We start from the raw sequence: 24,773 nt of genomic DNA on the forward strand, positions 1-24,773 counted from the left end.
GTAGAATTATATCACAATTAAGCTGTATTTATTTATTTATTATTTTAGCAAGAGGTGAGGGGAGGGAGAGGGATGAGAAACATCAACTCATAACTTCATAACTTTAGATGTTCATTGATTGTTTCTCATATGTGTTTGGCCAGGGGGCTCAAGCCAAGCCAGTGACCCCTTGCTCAAGCCAGCGACCTTTGGGCTCAACTAGCGACCTTGGGATCATGTCAATGATCCAGTGGTCAAGCCAGCGACCCTGTGCTCAAGCTGGCAAGCCCGTGCTCAAGCCAGTGACCTTGGGGTTTCAAACCTGGGACCTCAGTGTTCCAGGTTGACACTCTACCCACTGTGCCACCACCAGTAAAAAAAAACAACAACTAAGCTATTATTAAAAAACAAACCAGGCCTTGGCCAGTTGGCTCAGTGGTAAAGCATTAGTCTGGCAAGTGGATGTCCCAGCTTCGATTCCTGGTCAGAGCACACAGGTAAAGCAACCATCTACTTCTCCACCCCTCCCCCTTCTCTCTCTCTTCCCCTCTTGCAGCTGTGGTTTCATTGATTTGAGCATGTTGGCCCCAGGCACTGAAGATGGCTCGTGGAGCCTCTGCCTCAGGCACTAAGCATGGCCCCAGATGGGCTGAGCATCAGCTCCAGACAGGGATTGCCAGATGGATCCCACCTGGGGCACATGTGGGAGTCTTTCTCTCTATCTCCCCTCCTCTCATTTGGAAAAGAAGAGAAAAAGAACCAATAAGCAAGGAAGTCAGTGGTAAAAGAATGTGGGAATGACCTGGAGGCATTTTCAGAGGTGCCCAGAGTATAACTGTGGGAAGAGCTGAGAAAGAATAAAACAAAATGAGTGGAGATGAGAAGGCGGAGGGGGTCCCCTGAGTTCAGCTCCATCCCACTTCATCTGATCCACTGGTCTGAATTCTTTCAGCTGTCATAGTGTTCTGGAACATTTTTTATCATCAAAAAATGATTGAGGGGCCAATTATATCTTGCTAATTCATCTGCTCCTACTTTTAAAAATAAATTTTGTATTTTAGAACAGTTTTAGACTTACAGAAAAACTGTGAAGATAGTACAGAGAGTTCTCACATACCCCACACCCAGTTTCCTCTACTAGTAACATCTTAGTATGATACATTTGTCACAATTAATGAACCCATATTGATACGTGACTGTTAACTGAAGCCTATACTGTAAGGTCAGTGGATAGAGGGATGGTCACGTGGGGAACCCAGGCCCGGGAACTTTGGCTAGGACCGCCCACAATCAAGCCCGCCAAAGGAAGCTTCCCAGGAACCATTTGGAAAGAAGCGATCGTCTGCCAGCCAGTGAAATTTCACCACGTCATAGGAGCTCCACTTCCCTAGAGGGACCCCTTTAAATATCTCCCACATGGTTTAATCCGTGCAACTTCCCTAGCCTCCATCTTTCTTTCCTCGGGGCCAGGGAACCTTGCCGGGCGGGATGCGCGCTCTGTACCCAATAAAGCCTTTTGCTATTCCACACTTTGTGGCTCTGGCCTCTTCCTTCCTTCTCGGCGGAGAAAAATACCTTACATTTTGGTGCCAAAACCCGGGAGGAGTTAGAAGTCTGCAAGGACCGCTCCTCTTCCCATCCCCTCCGAGAAAGAACCAGGATCTCCGACTTCCACCCACTTCGGCACACGGTGCGGTAAGTCCCCTGCCTCCAGCATTCCTCTCTGTTCTTTCCTCCGAGACTCCTTGTCCAAAACCGTAGCTACGTCAGGGAAGTCTTTTCCGTCCGACCGAGTGCATTTGCTTTGGAGACGTCCGGAGCATTTCCACTTGACCTTTTTTGTTCGTGGCCGGACCTTGAGTTTTTAGGACGCTAATACTCAAGTCTGACCACTCCAAGAACTGAGGGCAGATGTTGGGGCACAGGAATTTCCCTCCCTAAGGAAGAAGAAACTGTTATTCTCTGCTGTGGCCAGGCCACAGAACCCACTCAATTAGCCTCCTGAAGGGACTTTCGATGTTAACACCCTCACCAATTTGACTATCGCCAAAAAAGCTGGGAACTGATTGGAGATCTCTTACATTCACGGCTTCTAATTATTCGCGCACCTGTCCTTAATCTCTGTGCTGCCTGTTCCACCGTGCAGGCCTTTTTCTGGCCAGAGAAACCTCACCTAAAACCTCTACTCCTAATCTTTCCTTCTCCGTGGACTCCCAACTCTCTCTCCCTCCTGCCTGACCCCCGGGGGTGCTTCTCTCCCTCATTTTCTCTCTCTTTCTCCCTCTCTCGGGACTTTTCCCTGGTCCCTCTGTGGACCTCTTTTGTGCTCGGGTTCTCTTCCCTCTGAGAGTCCTCCCCTCCCTTCGCAAAAACTTGTTTCTTATTCGCCATCTACTACCATCTCTCTTTCTCCTCCCCTGCTGGCCAGGGGCCCCTCCCTTCACTGTGTTCTTAAGTCCCTCCTCCGTCAGGCCTTTCTCAGCCTGGCATTGGCTCTTATACCGGTTTTCAGGATGTCCAACCCCAATTTTCTCACAGGAAGTTCTGGCCCTGTCTTGCCTTTGGCTACAGCGTTTCCTGCAGGATCTGGATGCCAGGCTCCACATGAGCCCCCCTCCTTTTATTCTCAACCCTCAAACCCCTATCTGGAACCTGTGAACACGGAATTTAAAGTTTTTAACGGTCCCAATTAGTAGAAGCAGGCCAAGGCTGTTTGCCAGCCCCCATGCAGCAGAAAGTAACGCTCCAAACCCCAACTCTTGTGGCAACCCTGAGACCAGCAGAGCCACCAGCAGCTTGCTTTAAGTGTGGCAAGCAGGGCCACTGGTCCCGGCAGGGCCCCGGCCGGTGGCTGCCCACTGAGCCCTGCCCTGACTGCAAGCAGCCCAGTCACTGGCGGAGTGATTGCCCCTTTGGGCAACAGGCTTTTCCTCAGTGCCTCTACGTGGAGGACAAGCTGCCCAAATGGAAGGCCAATCCAGCCAGGAGGGTGCATCGCTCGAACTCCTAGGACACGGCCTGGACTCAAGAGAACCCAGGGTTTTGCAACAAGTGGGTAAGTCCATCTCATTTCTTGTGGACACGGGGGCTGCCTTCTCTGTTTTTACCTTCATACTCTGGACCTCTAGTTCCCTCACAGGTTTCGGTTATGGGAATGGATGGGACCCTTTTCCTTTTCCTTTTTTACGCCACTCCTGACATGCAGTTCTGCCTCAAGCTTGCCTCCTTATAGGACCTCTGGCAGTCGGAACCACTGGACTCCATCCATCTCCAGCTCACCAAAAGGCTGGACCCTGCAAATCCCCTATTACTCCTCTTTTTTTAAAATCCTTACAGGACCGCATCCGTGAAGTTTCTCCAATCATGGCCACACAGATGTTCCTCTTGACACCCCTCCAAGCCACCACCTTCCAATCTCCCCTTCCCCACGATGTCCCTATTCAGCAGGAAGTAGCCAGACAAATAAACAGCGCCCCTTTTTCTATTTAACACAAAGGTCAGAATGTAAGGTCGGTGGATAGAGGGATGGTCACGTGGGGAACCCAGGCCCGGGAACTTTGGCTAGGACCGCCCACAATCAAGCCTGCCAAAGGAAGCTTCCCAGGAACCATTTGGAAAGAAGCGATCGTCTGCCAGCCAGTGAAATTTCACCACGTCATAGGAGCTCCACTTCCCTAGAGGGACCCCTTTAAATATCTCCCACACGGTTTAATCCATGCAACTTCCCTAGCCTCCATCTTTCTTTCCTTGGGGCCAGGGAACCTTGCCGGGCGGGATGCACGCTCTGTACTCAATAAAGCCTTTTGCTATTCCACACTTTGTGGCTCTGGCCTCTTCCTTCCTTCTCGGTGGGGAAAAATATCTTACATATACTTTTCAATTGTCCTTACCTAACGTCCTTTTCCTGTTCCAGGACCCCATCCGGGACACCGCACTTCATTTAGTCATCACGTCTCCTAAGGCTCCCCTTGGCTGTGACAGTCCCTCAGACTTTCTTGTGTTTGATGACCTTGACAGTACTGAAGAGTACTGCAGTGTCAGGAATTTTGTGGAATGCCCTTCTCTTGAAATTTGTCTGATGTTTTTTCTTATAATTAGACTTGTGGTTATAGGATTTCTGAGAAAGATCACAGAGGTAAAATGCTATTTTTATAGTATATTAAGGATACGTATTATCAATATAACCTGTCCCTGTTGGTGTAGACCCTTATCACAGCCAGGCTGAGGTTAATACTGTTGGGTTTCTCCACTAGTGAAGTTACTCCCTTCTGCTCCTGTTCCATACTCTCCTCTTGGGGAGGAAGTCTCTGCACACCCACACTAGGGAGCAGGGTGTGTGCTCCGCCTCCTTGAGGGTGTAGTGCACAGAAACCCACAGTATTTGAAATTCTTCTGTACAGAAGATTTGTCTTTTGTCCCCCATTTATTTATTTATCCAATCATTTTAATATTGTATGAATATTTATTTTATGCTTTTAGTTATAAAGTAGTAATTTTATTTACTTATTTATTTATTTGCCTCAACTTGTTCCAATTTTGGCCATTAGGAGCTCATTCAGTGGGCCTGCTTCCATAATCGTGTGTATTTTGTTTTGTTTTGTGCCTTTTTTTTTCCCCTGTTTTCAGCCCTTCCTTACTTTCTGGCAATACAAAATGAGATCCTATTTTTTTATTACAAAAAAATATATAAATCAATAAAACAAAAGTAGAGAGAATATTTAAAAAACCTCACATACTCAAAGCTTAGATTTCACAACTGTTAACATTTCTGCATACTTTTAATGTCTAACAGGTACAGATTTTAAAAACATAACCATAATATCACTATCAACACCCAATAATATGAATACTGATGCCTGAATATCACCTATTACAAGTCAGTACTTAATTCTCCATCTAAAAAAGAATGCATTTTTACAGTCAGTTTGTTCAAATCAGATTTACAATGAATTTTGCTCATTGTGTTGTCATGGTGCTATTTAAGACATTCATCTACAATATTCCTGATAAAATAAATTAGATCTTGGAGCTTGATTATATTAGTTGGAAAATACTAATAAGGAAGCACACACTCTGAATCAGACTATTCCTTTTGATGGGACTTACGTCTAGCGGAAGTGAATGCCCTCTAGGACCCACATGTGGAAGGAGAAAGTGAGGCTCTGGTCAGGCAGCTCCATTGGTCAGAGAATCATCCCAATATGACAAGGTTGCAGGTGTGATCCCCAGTCAGGGCACATACAAGAATCAACCAATGAATGTATAACTAAGTGGAACAACGAATTGATGTTCTCTCTCCCTCTCTCTCCCCCACCCCCTCCCTTTCTTAAATAAATAAATAAATAAATAAATAAATAAATAGAAGGAGAAAGTGAGACCCAGGGAATGGGCAGGCGTTGCCTTTAAGTTTTCAAAGAATTCACAGCAGGTGATGCCCAGTGCAAATGCCAAGAGAGACATCACCGGCTCAGATTTTATTAGGGCTGATTGTTCTTGCTGGCTACCGCTCTGGTTACCAAGTTCCTCAGATTTTTATGGACTGCCCTAACTCTATTTTTCCCAAAAGGATTATTATTTTGTAGAGCTCGAGGCACTTAGCAGTGTACGTAAGATGTCAGAGCAGAAATGCCAGGGCATCTTTATCGGAAAGCATCAAGACCGTCCTGGAAATCTCAGGATGTTTGGGGTCTCTGTGTTCAAGGCCCCTCCTACTATCCCTTTGCCATCCCTGCAGTTTCTGACAGTCTCTGGAGGGGACTCCCGGGTTGGTGGTTCCCCTGGTGGTCCCTGAAGGGGTCCTCCTCATCCTGTGGTTCTGCTTTGCTTATCCCGCAGGCCTGTCCGTCAACAAGGCAGCATGACCAGTTTCTTTTACAAAATACAGATCAGCTTCCCGCCGGATGGCCAGGATGGGAATCCGAGCGCCCTCACCCGCCGCACGGAAAGGGCCTTCTGGAAATACTGATGATGACGGGCCAGAGCTGACAGACCAAGCCCAGGAAAGAGCTCCTGCGGGCTGGGTGCCGCTAGTCCCTGGGCAGGATGGAGGCGAGATCGCTGCTTGGGGAGGTGTTGTCATGATGCATTTACAGTGCTGGGGGAAAGGACTTTTCTTTTCGTTTCCTCTTTTTCTCTATCTTATCCCTTCTCCTCCTTCTCCATCAATGTTTCAACAAGTGATTCCGAAGTCTTGGTGCAAGTATCTTAAGGGCTATAGAGAAAATTAAACTTAAAATGTAAACTTTATAAAACACACACACAACAAAAAACACTCTACAGTGCTTTTAGGAAGAGGGCCTGGCTGGGAGACAGGTGTGAAATCAAACCCCCATGAACTGACAGGGCTCCAGGAAGAACTGCTCTGTGTAAGCTGGCCTCAGGACCCCACCTTCCCACTGGGGGGCCCACCTTCTCCCCAATCCAAAGGCCAGGGCAGCACTAGCGGCCGCCTTCCTTGGCACATGGAGTCAGGTCCACAGAGACTGGCGTCAGGACTGCTCCCTACAGCTTAGGAGAGTGTCCCTGCATCCTCTGGGCAGGGGAAATTTGGGGAGGGGTCTTGGACTCCAGCTGCTGTTTTGTTACCAGGCCAGTGACCGCCCCGTATTCCATGGCAGAGCAATTTCTAGAGTGGTTTGTGCCATGTCCCTCCAGGTTACACCTTGGCTAGTCCCCATACTGAAGGCACTAGGCGTTCGAGGTTCTTAATTCAGAGTGAGAAATGGAGAGCTCACTACGTGGACCTTGGGGTGACCATGAACTTCCTTCCATTCCTAACCCCTTCTCTCCCTGGGAACCTCCTTTCTTGTCCTTCCTGTCCTGCTTCCCTGGACCTGCACACTGTCCGTTCCTCTGGACATTCTGCTGCGTGTCTCAGAAATCACGCCTCAAGCTTCTCCTTCTGTCTTACACATGTTCCAGCTTCCAGAACTTCCTGGAAGTGGGCAGAGCGGGGCCAGCTTGAGTTTCCTAGGCGAAGGCTAATCTCCAGTCTCCACCACCAGCTGTTTGGGTGACCTCAGGCAGACAGCAGACATGCATTTAGCTTCTGTTTGTTCATTGATAAAACTCGCCATTGCTCGGACTCACTGTAAAAATGGGCCCACTGAGCGGCAGCTATGGTTCCTGCATTGTTTAGTCCCCCGAGTGGTGTTCCCAGCCGGTTCCTGTAGCAGCATCTTTCCTGCTAAGTGAGGCCTCAAGGCTCCAGGTCGGGCCGAACGGACGGACGGACGCACGGACGCGCCTGTGCAGCCCAGCTCCTCCGCCAGCCCCCTCCCTCAGCGCCTGTGGGAAGCCGCCACGCTGCTCCTCGGGCGGGGGTCTAGCCGCCCCTGTGGCTTCCACAGCTCTCCCTCCCAGTGCAGAGACAGGGGATTGGGACCCAGCCCACTGCTGCGGGGCGGGCCTCGCTGGTCTCCCCCTGCCTTCCCGAGCTCTCTCCTAGTTCACCCCAACTTGTGACTCACGGTGTCTGGGGAGGGGTAGCAGAGGGGGTGCAGGGCGGGGCCTGTGACAGTTTCCCAGCCTCCGGCATGGCTCCCTCGGGATCTCAAGAGCAGCTGCAGGAAAATAAAGTTTACAGGGTGGGGTGAGGGAGGACTGGTATTTCATTCCTGACAAAACTCCTCGTGCAGCTGCCAGGTCAGTGTTGCTACAAGACTTCTGATGAGACTTATTTCCTCTGGGAGTTCGATTCCTTTGTTTCCCCAAAGTTGTGCCTGGAACCCGGGCCCCGTAAGGCAGGCCCCGGGGTGCCGTCTCAGCGTCACTGAGAACCACCTTGCTCCAGGAGGGCTGGTTGCAAGGGATAAGGAGCAGTGTTTTTTCTCCAAACCAACTCTGCCGAAGGGCGGTGGACCCACTCACCCTCTGAACACTCGGGAGCTTCTGGTAGGTAGGCGGCAACCCAGTGTCCACTTGGTAAAAAAAAAAAAAAAAGGCTTTCTTATTTACTGACTGGCAAAATACTCCATCAAGTCAGTCCGCGGTCCTCTTTGAGATAAAATGGAGGAAAAGCCCAAAAGGAAAATTAAAGCTTTAACGCAGTCTTGCAGACGTCTGCCTCATTTCATTGTAAATTGAGTGCGATAAAACAGCGTCGGCAGCCTGCATAAGCAGCTGCATAATTTTCTTTTGTGCAAAGAACTGATTTTGAAGTGAAGACCTCACCAACGTCTATCAGTGGTAGATGGCTTCCATGCACTAATTATGTCTTCCTTTATATCTTTGGCTTGAACTCTAATCTGCGTACGGTTTAATGAACACCGGTTCTCACTGCGAAATATTGAAGTACCTGGGAGACTGAACACTTAGACCGTCAAATGCTCTCCCTCCCGACACTCATCTTCGAACCCCACTGCATTCTAAACAGACTTCTAAAGGAGCGTGGCTCTTTAAAGCCCCGTGAATCACTTTTGAGCAGTAACTGTACACTTAAATTAAAAGCCACGATCTGGCAGCAGACGTGGGTTGTGCTAAAAAAACACATGATCATTTTTTTAAAGTCTTTCCTAGTTTAGGTGGGAGGCATGACTTACCAGCTCCATCACTGCCTGTTGCAACAAAAACCACACGTTTCATGGCTGTTTGTCTCTCCGACGTCGGCTCCCAAGTTTCCCCAGAAAGGCTCTCTTGCTTTCTCCTGTCATCTCTGAGAATTTAGAAAATGGGGAACAGTAGAGACAAGGGAGGGGGTTCCAACCTGGGCCTGACCCCTCATTTCCAGGGTCTCTCCCCTTGTAACACTTTACTCTGGGAAGAGTGATGCTGAGTGTTAACCTGAAATTTGAAGGCCTTCCAAAGTGAGAGGCAACAAACATTTGAGTTCAGTAAGAACAGCTATTCAGTACGTGCTGATTCAAGTCAAAGCCCAGAGAATGTTTGGATTAGGGAATAAGGGCAATGGGTATTCGTGAGAAGGGCAGGGGAACAAGTCCGTCAGTAGAAGGAAGTCATTTCTATTGGTGCAAATAAGCTTAACGTAGTAATGCTAATTCTAAACAACGTTTTAATTTTCGGTCCAGTAGTGGTCATTCATGACTGCTTCCTTGTTACGTTGCAAACAGACCTTCCGGCCACAGCCTTGCTTTAGTCCCAGTCCAAAGGTTATTCAGACTGACTTTAACATTGCAGACTCCAGGCACGGCCGTTCCTCGGGGATGGCAGCTCTGGCTCCATTTTAGAGTGGCTCTGCTTATAGTATTCTGACAGGAGGTTAGTGACGTGGCTGACAGATTATCTCAGAGCGAATATGGACTATGCACTTTACTTGGACTTTTCCAAGTGCAGGTTTGGAGATGAAGGCTCGTTGAGGGGAATGGCCTGGAGGATGGATTACAGACTCGGATTGGGCAGGTCAGGGGTGGGACCCGAGGGTCTGAATGTCTGAGAGCTCGCTGCTGAGCCTACTGCTGCTGCTGGACCCAGGACCACACCTGGAGTCCCTTTACCTGGAGTTTCTGGTTGCATCTTCATTATAACCTCTGAGGTAGGTACTCTTTCCCAGATGAGGCTGTCGATGTGCAAGGAGAATAAGAAACAGAGCTGAGGTCACCTGTAGAGGGCCAGGCAGCTGATATCACTGAGTCTTCCTGAGAGGCAATTATGGGGAAAGACCTGCCACTCGGTGCTCTCCAGTCAACCACATCAGGAAAGAATCAGCAGGTGTACAGAGCAAAGGGAGAGAAAAATGTACAGGTGGGTATTGGCACTTGTCCAAATCGTGCTTCTGTTTACACATCTAGTCGTGGAGCTGTTGAAACGAAGACCCTCTTCTTTGCTGATAACGGTGTAGGGCAGTATTTGCTGAGCCCAGTTCCTGCTATGAATGCAGGACCGAAATGCAAATACACTGGTAAAGTGGGAACACACTTTTATTTCCTAAGGGCCATGTAATCAAGGCAAAAGCTATTACTTGATCGCATAATTAACCTTAGGAATAGTATAAACAGCACATTTCATGAATTTGTTAATTTGTCTTCTGTGCTACTGATATTAGCCCCAAGTTGATCTGTTGTTCTCCTCTGTTGATTATCTTAAGTTTGCTCATTTGGATATCTTCAGGGTAAGCAAGCGAAAAAATGAAGCAAGCTTTTTTAACAACTTGAGAATGTTCTGTGGGTAAGTGATTTGTTTTCTTTTTAGAGGTGGACACAGCTTGAAGGAAGTTACTCTCTATCCTAGCCGGTCTGGACCTCTGAGATCCAGATTTCTGTCCTGGGCACTGACTAGCCAGATCGCCAGTTACTAATGTGGGAGCCCTCCCTCCCCTACCCCCCAGCCCCTGAGCAGAGGAGACAGAAAACAACCAGTAATGTTCATTGGCAGTCATGCTTCCAGGACTCCGAGTGTCAGTCTAATTTAGTGCTGATTTATTTTCCCCATCACTATGATTCCCTAGCTGAGTGGAAATAAACAGAAACACTAGGGTGTGTGTGGGCCCAGGCTCTGAGGTTAGAGGGGGTGTCGTCAGGGGTGAGAGGCACAGGACCAGCCTCCCTCTCCGAGGAGTGTTGAAGAATGATACTCACCTGATTCTGAGAGAAGAGGAAATGTCACCGCATTTTCTCTCCCTGGTGTTTCTCTCCCAACGTGGCACACCTGTGAGGGCCTGGGGCCGACTTCCAGAAGCAGCAAATCAATACAGTCAGAGATTCTTTTCTTAGAGCTCTGGTTGTGAAGCAGAGTTGCTTAATTAGACCTGGGCCTCTGACGGCTGCTTAAAAAACAAACAAACAAAAAAGAATTCACTGAGGGTAGTGATACTAGGTCCCATCGGTTCACACATACTTAAAATTCCAGGCGACATCTTATGAATAGTCACTGACGACTTCAGAACAGGGAGAAGCTGCCCACTTAACAAACAACTGATTTCAGCTGACAAGTGATGGTTACATAGCTCTTTTAAAAAGAAAAAATCACTCGTGGTCCCTCCAGTTGCTTTGAAACCTTTTGGGGATCTCACTGGGTAAGTAAGAGTCTAGATCACCACCCAGAAAGCCACAGGAAAACATACGCAAATGAATAAATAGCCCGTGGCTACCAGACTCAAACACCCCTCACCGCCAAATGCAGACAGGACAACTGTGGTTTGGAGGCTTTTTTGCAATGTGTTTAGAAGGATCGGCCTGCCTGCCTGTCTGTCTGTCACTTAGATCTTAGGGCTCCACCTGAAGAGCTGAGCTGACAGCAGCAAGCCCTCACTCACCCCACCCCGGGTCCCCCAAGGCTTACACTGGTCTAGAACATGTAGAGCAGGGGTCAGGAACCTTTTTGGCTGAGAGAGCCATGAACGCCACATATTTTAAAATATAATTCCGTAAGAGCCATACATGACCCGTGTATGTTACGCATTATCCAATAAAAATTTGGTGTTGTCCTGGAGGACAGCTGTGATTGGCTCCAGCCACCCGCAACCATGCACATGAGCGGTAGGAAATGAATAGATTGTAATCCATGAGAATGTTTTATGTTTTTAACGTTATTATTTTTTTCATTAAAGATTTGTCTGTGAGCCAGATGCAGCCATCAAAAGAGCTACATTTGGCTCGCGAGCCATAGGTTCCCGACCCCTGATGTAGAGAGAGCAGCCAGGGCAGGCAGAGAAGCCACAGGGAATGCCGATGACTGCTGTAGGCAGGTTCGGAGGGTCAGGAGCAGCTCACAGTGACACGGCGGCCGCCGGGCTGGGTGCTAACACGCACCAGACTATCTCCCACCACACACTTCCCGGGTATGCAGAAGCCCTGTGGCATTCGGGGAATTATGCGCTCCCCCTCGGCATTGCGGGTCACAGACCGAATACAGGCACCCAGGATGCTTCTGCGCACCCGTGGCTTCTTCTCTTCTACTGGCCCCACTTGGGCCTTTTTGAAATTCTGATCTGGAATTTCAAGGGGAAAATAGTTTTTGAAAGAGATACCCTGAAATTTGTTCTACAAAAAGTTCAGTCATTTCCATGTTGCTGAGAAGCACTTCCAAGTAGAGAAAACATGTAAGATACTGAGCGGGAGAACTTGGAAGTAAAATCCAAATGGCTAACTAGCAAGAGATGATGGAAAAACAGGGGCCAGGGAGAGGGTGCTAGTCCTCTTGACTAAGCTATACAGGGCAACAACTCAGTTTATCCATCATACATGCTCAAATCAGAACCTGAAGTCCAAAGCTCTGGGTCCTACTAGTTCCAGACCTTAATCATATTTCCCCATGTATAAGACGCATCGTTTTTCGAAAAATTTAGGGTCTAAAAACTGGGTGCGTCTCATACAGTGGTTTTGGTATTTCAAATGCCATAGATGGCACTGAGGATGAGACAATATATGAAGACAGTGATTTGTCATCAGGCACAGATGAGGACAAGCTAATGGATGGGAGTTTTGACAGTGATCAGGAGTTGTATGAATTTTATGAGGAATAAAACTTGAGTTCAATAACTTTATATATAATAATACATTTTTTTTTCAAATTTCGGGCCCTAAAATTAAAGTGCGTCTCATACAGGGGAGTGTCTTCTACACAGGGAAATACAGCTGTTTTCACCCTCAGACTGAAGGCGGGTGGTGATAATGAGCCCTGTAGAGACTATGTAAGCATCATCTGACCAGTCAGTCTTCCAACAGCCTAATGAGAAGGGGTTATTACTGAGCATCTCTTACAGGAAAAAAACAAAACAGAAACGAAAACAAAGACAGAGAAGACCTAGGAAACTTGCCCTACACAGCTCCCAGCCCGACTTCTCCACTGCTCTGGAACTTTTCCAGAAGGAACAACCCTTTAGTGCCATGAGACTAGGCGACCAGTTCCTGCAATGCCTTGTTGAGGATACTGGTCAGAATGAGTAAGGAAATGTCATTATTTCTGAAAAATGCTACACTGATTATTTTTGGCTTTGCTTTATTTTAAAAAATGTTTTTAGCAAAGAAACGCAAAAAATGCCTATCGAAACAGCACCCACCTACTCCCCCCATCCACAAAGGCACACACATAACTTTTTAGCTGATTCTTCTAAAGTGCACATCCTATCTTTTTATAATATGCATATCCTCTTATTTCCTAGTTTTTCATTTTAGACATTAATAACTTCTAATTATGGTAGATGAGGATTTAACTCTCTACCCCTTACCCCTCCCTATATGTTTTAGCAACATCGTTAATCAGTATTTACATTTTTATGGCTACATAACTATGGTTTACTGTGGGGCTAATAGTGCACTGTGCTTATGTTTTCTTCACACCCTGTTTTGAATTAATAATTGCCTCATTTTTATCTGTTGCATAGCTTTTAATGTACTGAAACTTAACAAATTTTTCTAAATGTATCATTAGATGTCCTGAATACTGCAGAGCTGTTTTTCTCTAAATGGTCTGTCGTGGTGGGAAGATGATTTATCACTTCATTTTGTCGTCCCGGAGCCTTTCTCCGAAGGCCTGCCTGCTCACACCTCCATGAGCAGTTCCTGCACCCCGGCGGCCATCTATCACCCTACAACGCCCTTCACCCCTCTCCTGGGTCGAGATCCCTATTTTCTGTATACCAGATTTTCCTCTTTCGTGTTTATTTCACTGTTTTGTTGGACCACATTTCCTGCAAGCGTCTTTTTAATTTTGAATTTATTGGGGTGACAGTGGTTAATACAATTATACTGGTTTCAAGTGTACAGTTCTATAATACATCATCTGTACACTGTATTGTGTTCACCATCCAAAATGAAGTGTTTCCATCACCATTTGTCCCTTTACCCTGTCTGCCCCACCCCCTTTCCCTCTTATAGTCACCGTACTGTTGTCTGTGTCTATGCATTTTGGTTCTTTTGTTTCTTGCTTAATCCCTACACCATTTTTACCCAGCTCTCCAACCCCAGCTGTCAGTCTTTCTTCTTTATCTATGAGTCTGTTTCTATTTTGTTTGTTTTGTTCACTGGAGTCCACATAAAAGTAAAATCATATGCTACTTGTCTTTCTCTGACTTAGCATAATGCTCCCCAGGTCTACCCATGCTGGTGCAAAGGGCGAGATTTCCTTCTTTTTTTTACGGCCTATTAGTATTCCATAGTGTGAATGTACCACAGCTTTCTTTTTAATCCACTCATCCACTGACAAACTCTTTCTTAAGAAGCTTGTGGACTGGAAGATTTGGAAGCAGTCCACAAGCTTCTTAAGAAAGAGTTTGTGAGAGATCGTTGTTTGGAGTCCTTCTATGTCTGTAAATGTCTTATTCTTCCTCTGACTTGATCAATAATTTGAGCAGGCGTACAATTCCTAAACTGAAAATAATTTGCCCATCAAATTTTGAAGACCTTTGCATCCTAGCATCTCATGTTGCTACTGAGAAGTCTAAAATGGCGATTCTCAATTTTTAACCTGATCTTTCTCTCAAGTTTCTAGGGCTTCTTTTTAGTCCACGTGCTCCCAAATTTCATAATGATGAATCACGGTATGGCTTTTTTCCCCCATGCACTTACTCAAAGAACATTCAGTGGGCCCTTTCAGTCTAGGGGTTTCCTTCCCTTGGATTCTGCTAATTGTTCTTGTATTCATTTTTAAATAACTTATTCTCTGCTATTTTCTTTTTAGAAACTGCTATTCTTTAGATGTTACAGACTGATCCTCTAGTCTTATATATAGTTTCTCTGCTAATCTCCATCTCTTTTAGTTTTGCTTGATTTTCTTAATTGTTATTTTCTAGCAAAGATTTTTCTTTTTCTCTTTAAATTTCTATAACATTTTTGCCTGACCAGGCAGAGGCGCAGTGGATAGAGCGTCGGACTGGGATGCAGAGGACCCAGGTTCGAGACCCCGAGGTTGCCAGCTTGAGCGCGGGCTCATCTGGTTTGAGCAAAAAAGCCCACCAGCTTGAACCCAAGGTCGCTGAGTCCAACAAGGGGTTACTCGGTTTGCTGAAGGCCCACGGTCAAGGCACATATGAGAAAGCAATCAATGAACAACTAAGGTGTTGCAACGTGCAATGAAAAACTAATGATTGATGCTTCTCATCTCTCTCCATTCCTGTCTGTCTGTCCCTGTCTATTCCTCTCTCTGACTCACTGTCTCTGTAAAAAATAAATAAATAAATAAAAAGAAAACAAAGATCACTTTCCTATCTCTTTCCAGTCGCCTATTCCAAAAAAAAATTTCTATAACATTTTAGTATCCATGAGGCCTTTTTAAATTGCATTCTGTCCCTGTATTATAAAGTGTGCTATCTTATCTTGTTGTGGGTATTGATTATAGTTCTTTGTCAAAGTTTATTTCATGGATCTTCTGGCTTACCTACTAGATGTCTTTCTTAGATGTTTGTGGTTCTTGACTATCTTTTCCTATTTAAGAGGCAGACACTCCAAATCGAATAGGAAGTTCCCTCAGTTTGGTCGAGGGCCCAGTGAATGAGTTTTCCATTGACAGAGTTGAGAGCCAACAGTTTATTTGGAGGAACCCTCATCTCTGCCCAGTGCCGGTATGTGGAGTCTTCTCCTGGGTTGAGCATTCCTCCGGGAGGAATCCTCTGGTATAGGCCAGCATACTGGCATTGCAGGAGATGACAAAGAATGACAAACTGTAACCTCACCTCCATTTCATTTCTGAGCCTCCTCCTGTGGCTCTGTACTCAGTTCAGATCACGTCCCCTTCAGAGTTCTTGTAAATGGTGTGCAGGAAACTGGGGGGGTGGGAGTGGGAGGTTGAAATTTGCACAGGTGGTACCCTGGCTACAAGATGAGAAGAGGAAGTGGGCCCCACCCACGCCATGCACTCCTACGTTCAATCAGCCCCCAGTTCTCAGCCCCATGTCTTGACCTTGCCTTCCACAAAAAAGGAGTTAGCTCACTTCTCATTTGTACCTCCACTTCCTGAGCACTTAGGTTGCAGTTTTTTTCATTTCCGGTCTGGAGACCACTCCGCCATCTGCCTCCCTTCATGCAAAGTTGTTGATATCTTTTGTCTAACCTGAGTTTTCTCCCTCGTCCCCCTTTTGGGGTTATTATGCCTTTTAAATCTCTCTACTGTTACTTAAGTAGGTCTTTGGAGAAAAAGAAATTGTCATTTTAAACTGGACTGCATGTTACTTTCTAACAGGGGAGACTGTTCTCTTGGGTTCCTGGCACATTTGGAAAGTTGTTTGGATGCTATGGTCTGGAAGTCTTATTGATCTGCTCTTCTAGATTAAGCTTGGAATGATGGCCTAAAAGATACTCACCAACTTCTTTATTGTTAGTGGCAGTGATGATACTTAACATACTACCATTCATTGAGTACAACATTAATTAGCTAAGCCCTGTACCAGGCACTGCATATGTTAGCGCATGTAACAGTAACAACAATTACTGTCTCTTTTATAGATGATGGAAGAGGTTCAGAATGATTTAAAAATCTTCCAAGAGGCCACAAGTGGCTGAGATGGAATTTGAACATAGCTGCATTTCTCACTTATAATAACAATAATGGTTGCTGACATTTACTAAGAACATACCATACCCCAGTGTAAGTTCTGCATGGCCCTGCCTCTTCTCGTGGCTATAAGAGTGCAAATGCTGGCTCCTCACTTTCCTAAAGTGACCTCAGAAAAAAAGGGGCCTGCATTACCAAGGCTTCAGCAATTGTTATACTCTTTATCATCCTAAATGTTCAGGTTTGGATCTAATTTCTTTTTTCAGACTGTCCTTTAACCTGACCAGGCAGTGGCACAGTGGATAGAGCATCGGACTGGGACATGGAGGACCCAGGTTGGAAACCCTGAGGTCGCTGGCTTGAGCACAAGCTCATCTGGCTTGAGTGTGGGTTCACCAGCTTGAGCGCAGATCGCTGGCATGAGCTCAGAATCATAGAAGTGACCCTATGGTCGCTAGCTTGAACCCAAAGGTCGCTGGCTTGAAGCCCAAGTTCGCTGGCTTGAGCAAGAGGTCACTCAGTCTGCTGTAGCCACCCCCCCCCCCAGTCAATGCACATATGAGAAAACAATCAACGAACAACTAAGGTGCCTCAATGAAGAACTGATGCTTCTCATCTCTCTCCCTTCCTGTCTGTCCCTATCTGTCCCTCTCTCTGACTCTGTTAAAAAATTTAAAATAAATAAATAAAAGACTCCTTTATAAGCTTCAGGTTGCCAAAACCCTTACCAGAGTTGCAGGCAGTTCTACTTTTAGCCTCTATACCTTCCTGTGTCCCTGCTGGGCTTACTGAAGCCGCCCAGACTCACTCTCTTGGACTGGATAGCACCCTCAGGCTGAAAGGCTCCTGGTGGCAAGGAGTTGTGCTGACTTGCTGACTGCACCTAGTGCAGCATCGGCTTGGCAAAGTCTTAATGGGCTTCATCTATCTATGTTTAAAAAGTCTTACGAGTAACCTTCCTCTTGCATTGAGTAGTGGTGGTTTGATGTCTTTTTCATAATCTATGAACCCCTAAAAAAAAGAGTATATTAGCAATATATTTTTGTGGTCTGTTATATCTGCACCTTTGATTTGCAAGAGTGATTTCCACGTGATTTTCCTTTGGCAGAGACAGCAATGACTGCCAAAGCAGAACAAAACCCAAAAGATAAACAGCCTTCACAGCTTCTGCCATGATAGACTTTCCAAAGCAAAGAAGGCAATGTCAAAATGTCCACCCAGTGGTTCCTTGTCCTTAAAAATCTCAGGGAGAATCAGATCATCTGAAATAGAAACTCTGCTATTTTTATACCCAATTGCAAATGGTTGGTCACCAGCCTTTCGTCTCAGCAATGAGTCTTCTTGGGAATAAGATCTAGAATTTATTTATACTTTACACTTTGGGGAAAGGTGCATTTGAGTTCTGTCGGCTTTTGCTGCTTTTCATTTCCCTGGAAGGACATTTGAAATGCCCTTTGGATGTTTTCAGTCTCCTCCAGCTACAAAGAGGTAGGGAAGAGATGGCTGGTGAGAGAGGATCTTGCTTGTTTGGGTATCACTAGTACTAAGAGAAGGGATAAAGAGACTTGTTAGCTAATGAACGATGCCATGCTACGTTTGTTTGCAATTTAGATCAGTGACTAAGCACTCTCAGTGAAATGGAGCTGGGAGCATCCACTTTGGATCTCACTTGAAATCTATCTCCTGGGCAGTAGAAAATGCCAAAATCACAAACTGTGCATCAACTTTTCAAATTACCATATGGTGACTCAATGCAGGACTCCAAGAACATTGTGTGAACACACACACAGCATCCTCTTCAGACACGGCCATTGGTCTGTCCTGGCAAAGACTTAGGATGTTTCCTCTTGGCCACCAACATCTTCTCTTTCTATGACCCATTCCCTTTGTTTCATGGATGAAAGGGGGGAAGGTTTAAAGGAAATGAAATTATGGCTCACTGAGAATAGGCTTATCCCCGGGTTCTAGTATATTCTTATGTCTGTGTCTGCACACACACACCAGCTACCTTCCAACTGCAGTAGGCAGGGAACAATAAAACAACCAGCATCAGAAGCACTTATTCAAATTCATTCGTTGGCAACACTGAACCACTTCTTACTATCAGTAGACTTACGAGTGGTGCTTAAAAAAATAGTAGGTTCTCCTAGATGGGATAACAAGGTTGAATCCATTACTGGCTAAGGATCTGATAAAGTATAGATTATAATCCTGATTTTTTGGGGGGTGGGGGATGACTCAGAGAAGGAAAATGAATGAAGACATACCTGAGGGAAGGAATGAGAAAAATGTAACGTGAATCTACCCCTGCTATGCCAAGCTGCTCGTTTCTGGTTTCAGTATGTACCAGAAGGCACGGGAGGAGGATGGAGTTGCGCAAGCTCCTCTAGTAGCTCCTCTCCTCCACCTCTGTCCCCATGTTCACAACGTGCAGGGGGTGCGCCAGGGAAAAGAGTGGGGAGCAAGTCACGGCCTTGATCCCATTTCACTTCAGGGAAAAGCTCAGAGGTCTTTTTCTGCGGTTTGATTGTAGACTCTAATCAATTCAGAGAAACAGGAAGGAGATTTTTATAACAGACCAGCTCAAAAGGCATAAAGAAAACTGCTAAAAAATAGTTAACACAAATAATTAAATGTCAATTATTTTTTGAAATTAAATAGGTCGGTTGAAACATGAATTTAACCACTTGGTATGCAGTAGCTGTACAAATTAATGAAATAGTTGTGGTTACTGAATCTCAGTAAGAGAGTTTGAAAGTGTCAAATTTTATAAACAATTCCAGAGAGAGAGAGATGGATAAAGAGAGATATTATATATCTCCCTTTGCTCCATTCAACAGGTATTCTTGGGCACACAGGCTATTATGGGTTACTTCTGTGTCCCAATTTTAGTTTCAGTTCCAGGCAAAGTTCAATTTCAGGAACTTCTGACATCTAAATGTGGGGACAGCTTATATTCTGATATGAAGATCTAAAAATTCAGTTATATAAGGTGGTGACTATCTTCAATAAGAGGCCACAAAGCAGAATTCCCTTTGTGAATTTTCTTACTATAATGACAATAATTTCTTTGAAATGAGGTTAATATTTTCCCTTTGGGAAACAGATTCACTGTAATAAAGATTATTCATTTATTATTAATAATAATAATAAAAACGAACACCTAAGTTTACACAAAATCCCCATTAGGTGCTCCCCTAACTGTCTATCTCAAGGTTTCTTTAAGACTCAAATGAGAAATTCAGGTGACTCCACTCTAAAAAATGTAAATTGCTACATATAGGCATGCTATTTTTATTACATTTCTGAATGAGTCATGAACATATTCAAGTGTTCCCAGATATAGAAAGTTACAATTATCTGGGCCTATTTTCTTAAAGTTCTAACAGGGGCTGCCATTTATTGAACCCTAAGTGCCATCAGTGTGCTATACACTTGATAACATTTAAGCCCTACAATAACCTTAGGAGGTGGGTCATCTTTACTTTCTAGATGAGGAAATGTGAGGGCAAAAAGAATCTAACAAAGATCCCGTAACTAGGAAGTAGTATTAGAATACTGGGAACTGAACTCAAGTCTATCTGTCTGCAAAACCTGTGAATTCACTCATAATGACCATTTATTTTTAAAGATGATGCTTTTTTTTCAATTACGTTACAGTTAAGCTGTATCTATATTAGGAAAATCAAGTAGTCTGGTTCAAGATTACCGAATAGAATTACAACTTTTTCTTGACTAGTCAAGTTCACCGTAAAGCAGACAGGACTGCTGGCCTCACATTATTTTTGCCTTGTTTATGTGTTTTTCTGTCTTTTCCTTTAACTTGTCAATCTTCCCTCATATTTAGTGCTTATAATGTGCTGTGGACTAATAAACCAAATAACCTATCGTACTGGAATAGTTATCTAAGGCAGTGGTTCTCAAAGCTGTGCCTATAACTCACCTGGTGAGCTAGTTTAAATGCAGATACCTGGGTCCCACTCCTGAGTGTTCTGATTTAGTAGTTTTGGGAAAGTGAGGCCCTATGAGTAAAGAACACATGTTTTTTAAGAAATGTATTCATTTAGTAGCATCGATTTTCAAGTTTGAGGTTTTCATCTATGGCTTGGATAGCCGAGACTACTAGAGACTTTATATTTACATAGTATATGCATACATGAGGGAGAGAGAACCTGCTATTTGAGAGTCTACATAATTTGAATAACTTCACTTTTTTTTCACTTATATTAGATGAACTACATAGAACAGTGACAAGAGCTTGGAAAGACCACAACATGACTTATTTTTTCCAAACCCTTGCTTTAGTTTGTCAAAATTCTAGGTTTCCTTCTTCTTAAAGAAATTCTGGCGCTCTGCTCGTTATCTGGCTTCCAGCAAATCACCTTACCAGTCTGAGCCGCAGCTATGCTCTCTGCTTCACAATGGAGATAACAGTCCAGCAGGTCCTCGAATAGCACCGTTTTGCTCAGTGTTGTTCCTTTTTAACATTGATGAAATGCCACAGGATCTTAACTCGTGTTTACACCAAGTCACCTGTGGTAAAACTGGTTTCGTTGCATGTCGTTTCACTTCAAGTTGTAGAATCTATTGACGTTAAGTGAGGAGTTACTGTACCTACTTCGCAAGGTGATGGGGGCCCTACAGATCATGCATAGAAAGTTCCTGGTTAAGTGTGCAAAAAAGATGTGGTCATATTTTTAAAACAAACTTAAAAATTTTTTTTCTTTGACTTGAAAGATGGAGGGGGGTGGGAGGAGAGAGAGAAAAAGAAGTGTCAATTCGTTGTTCCATTTAGTTGTGCACTCATTGGTTGCTTCTTGTAATGTGCCCTGACCAGGAATCGAACCTGCGACCTCAACATTCTGGGATGATGCGCTATCCACTGAACCACCTGGCCAGGGTCAAAAATGAACTTTTTATACGAATTTTAGTTGTAATGGTCACAAGACTTTTGTCCCTCTTTGGGGGCCCCAGACCTCATATTTCTACATCCTAATGTAACATAGAGACAAGCACATTGGAGTATCCTTTAAAGTCTAAGGAGAGAAATAAAATCTGCATTCACAGCACATTATTCTTACTTTAGCTATATAAAACGGGCCAGGAAGTATTGATTTCTATGTCACACTAGGGAATGCAAAGAAACCAAGACTTTGCTATTTTAAATATTAGAGACAAACCCTAAATATTTATAATGAAGTATTATTACCTCAGTGGAAGAAACAGACATACTAACATGAAAAAACACATTTTATTGCACTTAAGTTATAAGAAAATAAAATTTCTAAGTGAATCAAACCATAGACACAATCCCTTTAAAGGTTGTTTTCCTCCATCATGTCAGGTTGTTACATAACTAAAATTAACCAACTTGAATCTGATTGTTTTAAATCAGACTATAAATAAAACAAAAAATAAACAGGAGGAGGAAAAAAGATCGCCTAGGATACAGTGTTAAACCACTTTCACAGTTCAGCTTGAGTTGTGGCTCTTGGAGAATGAGGCAAACCATTTGACTTTTTCATTCATTTCGCTTGTTTGCATGTGACGACGCCTTTACTACAAAAACTGAATGGTTTCTGCTTTGTCAGTTACTCAGAGCAATAAAACTGTAACAGTTGTTTTCCCAAATACTGTAAAACACTAAGACTGACCAGCAACTTTACTTTACTTTTGAATTTTATATATTTTTAAAATATTTTGTCAGTTTTATTATGTACGTTCATCCATTCACCACAGCCCTCAAAAAGAAAAGTTTCTCCACGGAACAGGCGGCAATAGCTCTGTTCCAAGGAATGTGTTTTAATTTTTGCCCAGATAAAAGAAAATAAGCTTTGCACACACTCTCAATTCTTTACTTGCAGGCAAACTTCACTCTTTATTATCTGAAACTCTCCCATTCTCAGCCTCTTAGAGGCACAGATGGCTAAAGTTTCAGTGGCAAAAAGTCTTTTTTTGTAACCAAACTAGAGCAAATTTGGAATTCAGTCTGGGACTAAAACGTCACAGCAGAAAAAAAATAAAAAAAAATAATTTGCTTTTTTTCTTTCTTTCATTTAGCAGCATAAATAAGTTTGGCCACTGGGAGTACAGTACAGGGGTGGGACAACAATCCCATATTTGAAGACCTACTTCTAGCACCAGCATCAAGAATTAACTCCATCTCTCAGGACTCACAGAACCCAGGACAACTTGCCACCTTTGAGCAACATATGCATTGAAGAGTGTATGTGGAAGCGACAGTAAATAGATTAACAGAGGCTAATACTGTGATTGATTGACATTGGCAATGGTTGGCAAAAAAAAAAAAAAAAAAAAAGCTTTTCCATGATAACTGTACAAAAACAATTCACAGTAATATATATTTTTTAGCTTTTCCACTCCAGAAAAATGACTTTTGTTGCAGATGCTCTCTGATTAGAAAGTCAACCCTCCTTATTCCGATGTTACTGCAGCTCCTTCCTAGGTCAGTGGTAACAGACCCGCAGAATCTGTTAGCGCCGGTTCAGCATTCACGCGCCTGATGACCACTGGAGAAGAAAATAAAGAAATAATTGCACCTGGTTTGATTTAAGTCTCATTTTGCAAAGCTGCCCTCAGTCAACAGTGAAGCCTTTCATGTGATGAGACAGCAGACGTCTCTCCTGTCAGTTCCGGTTTGTCATCTCTTCCTCTTTTCCTTCTTAGTCTGTAGGTCTTTTCATTCTGTTGCCCCAAGCCAACATCCTGCACCACTGAGAACAAGGGTTTTTTTTTTCTTTTTCTTTTTTTCTCTCTTTTTTCTTTTTGTTTTTTGTTTTTTTTTTTTTCCAGGGGGAAGGGCGGGAAGTATATCGTCTACACATTTGGACAAATTCATCTTTTCTGCCTTCACTTCATGTCCACATCAAAGTCCAGCACCAGCAGCTTGGTTTCCTCAGTCCCGTTCCGACTCCCGACGGCGCACACCAGCTTTGTGTTCGAGGCTCTGATCCGCCACACAACGCCCCCGCTCCCTCCACTCTCCAATGTGACTAGGTTTCGAATAAATTCACCCGTTTTCAAGTCCCATAGTTTTACAGTTCCATCATCTGAGCTGGTAATTACAAAGTTCTTGTTGAACTGTAAACAGGTCACCGCACTCTGATGCTTGTTGGGACCTAGGCAAAACCAAAGGAATTCGATTACTGGTTAGAAATCATGGCTATGGGTTAGTTACATTGTAATTTGTAGACTTCTGCACTAGAACATACAATACATGAAATATTTAAAATGCTGCATATTTAGAAACTGTGTTCTGAGTATTTTAGGATCAGCAGGGATGTCAGAAAATCTGGTAGGTGTCTGTAACTGAAATGTTCATTTTCAAGAGTTCTGTCTTCCAAGAAGCCGGTTAGCTACCAGCAAACATTTTGTTTTCTGGCTGCAGAAATAAGAACTTCTCTAGGGGATGACGTAGCTAGCCCAGTTTCATGGATTCTGCTGTTGGACAAATGAGCATAAGAGGTCTACTGCCCTACTCCTTTGAAGTGACCACTCAAGGGCAAAGGCTGAATGGACACCATTCCAAAACTCTGAGAAAGAGACAAAACCAACGAGTAAAAAGCTGCAATACGGCCCACCAGATGGCCTCACTAAAAAAATACTAAAAAACACTTTCTAAAGGCTATGACCAATAAAAGGAAGTTAATCATGACTTAAGATAACACTGTTGTGCCTCATTTAATAATAGTGGCTTTCACATTTTTCTTCCTCTAGTTGAGTGGGCACTACCATTCCTTCCTATTCTAGTTAAGCAGATGGTTAAGGGTCTAAGTTGAGGCCAAAGCAATTTTCTATCAGATTAGGGAGTTTGGGTTGTTTTCTTTTCCCTCCAGCAAGACAGCTCTTTAATTTAAAATTGGACTACAAATTCAAAATGAGACAATCACTCAAATAATAAAATGAGTATGTTGCTCCTGTAATACAGTCAAGATCTTTCTTCAAATTGTTCTTTCAAGTTAGGTAGAGTTAACTGTAATATGGGAAGTGATTAAATAATTTTATATCAAAAACACAATTTAAATGTTATATTAAAAACAATTTAACACACTTTCTCAAGGATAGCCTAGCTTTGTTAAATCAGAATAGACATGCTGGTAAACTTACCAAAATAAGCATTTTCATTTCATATGAGTTTAATTCTTTTTGTGATGCATATTTCTTTTGAACAATGATCTAATTTTTAAAAAAAAAATTTGTAGATTTTTTTTGTTTATTTATTTTAGAGAGGGGGAGAAAGAAAGAGAGAGAGAGAGAGAGAGAAAGGAGAAACAGGAAGCATCAACTCCAATATGTGCCTTGACCAGCAAGCCCAGGGTTTCGAACCAGCGACCTCAGTATTATTACAGGTGGATGCTTTATCCACTGTGCCACCGCAGGTCAGGCCAATC

The 24,773-nt window shown here is 43.9% G+C and overlaps 1 protein-coding gene and 1 long non-coding RNA gene across 8 annotated transcripts in view; one reads left to right on the forward strand and one right to left on the reverse strand.

Moving 5' to 3' along the window:
- Positions 1-9,134: 9,134 nt before the first annotated feature.
- On the forward strand, positions 9,135-22,652 carry LOC136406506 (uncharacterized). Its single transcript, XR_010751676.1, has 2 exons — positions 9,135-9,469; positions 22,423-22,652. It is a non-coding gene; the product is annotated as an uncharacterized lncRNA (long non-coding RNA).
- FBXW7 (F-box and WD repeat domain containing 7) overlaps positions 21,595-24,773 on the reverse strand; it is a 178,849-nt gene continuing 175,670 nt past the window's right edge. For all 7 annotated transcript variants that reach the window (XM_066386530.1, XM_066386544.1, XM_066386525.1 and 4 more), the window contains one exon: positions 21,595-23,501. In XM_066386530.1, coding sequence (XP_066242627.1) covers positions 23,233-23,501 — 269 coding nt within the window. In that variant the 3' untranslated portion in view covers positions 21,595-23,232. The remainder of the gene's footprint in view (positions 23,502-24,773) is intronic.

The sequence above is a fragment of the Saccopteryx leptura genome, chromosome 1 (genome assembly GCF_036850995.1).
Source record: "Saccopteryx leptura isolate mSacLep1 chromosome 1, mSacLep1_pri_phased_curated, whole genome shotgun sequence".
Taxonomy (NCBI): Eukaryota; Metazoa; Chordata; class Mammalia; order Chiroptera; family Emballonuridae; genus Saccopteryx; species Saccopteryx leptura.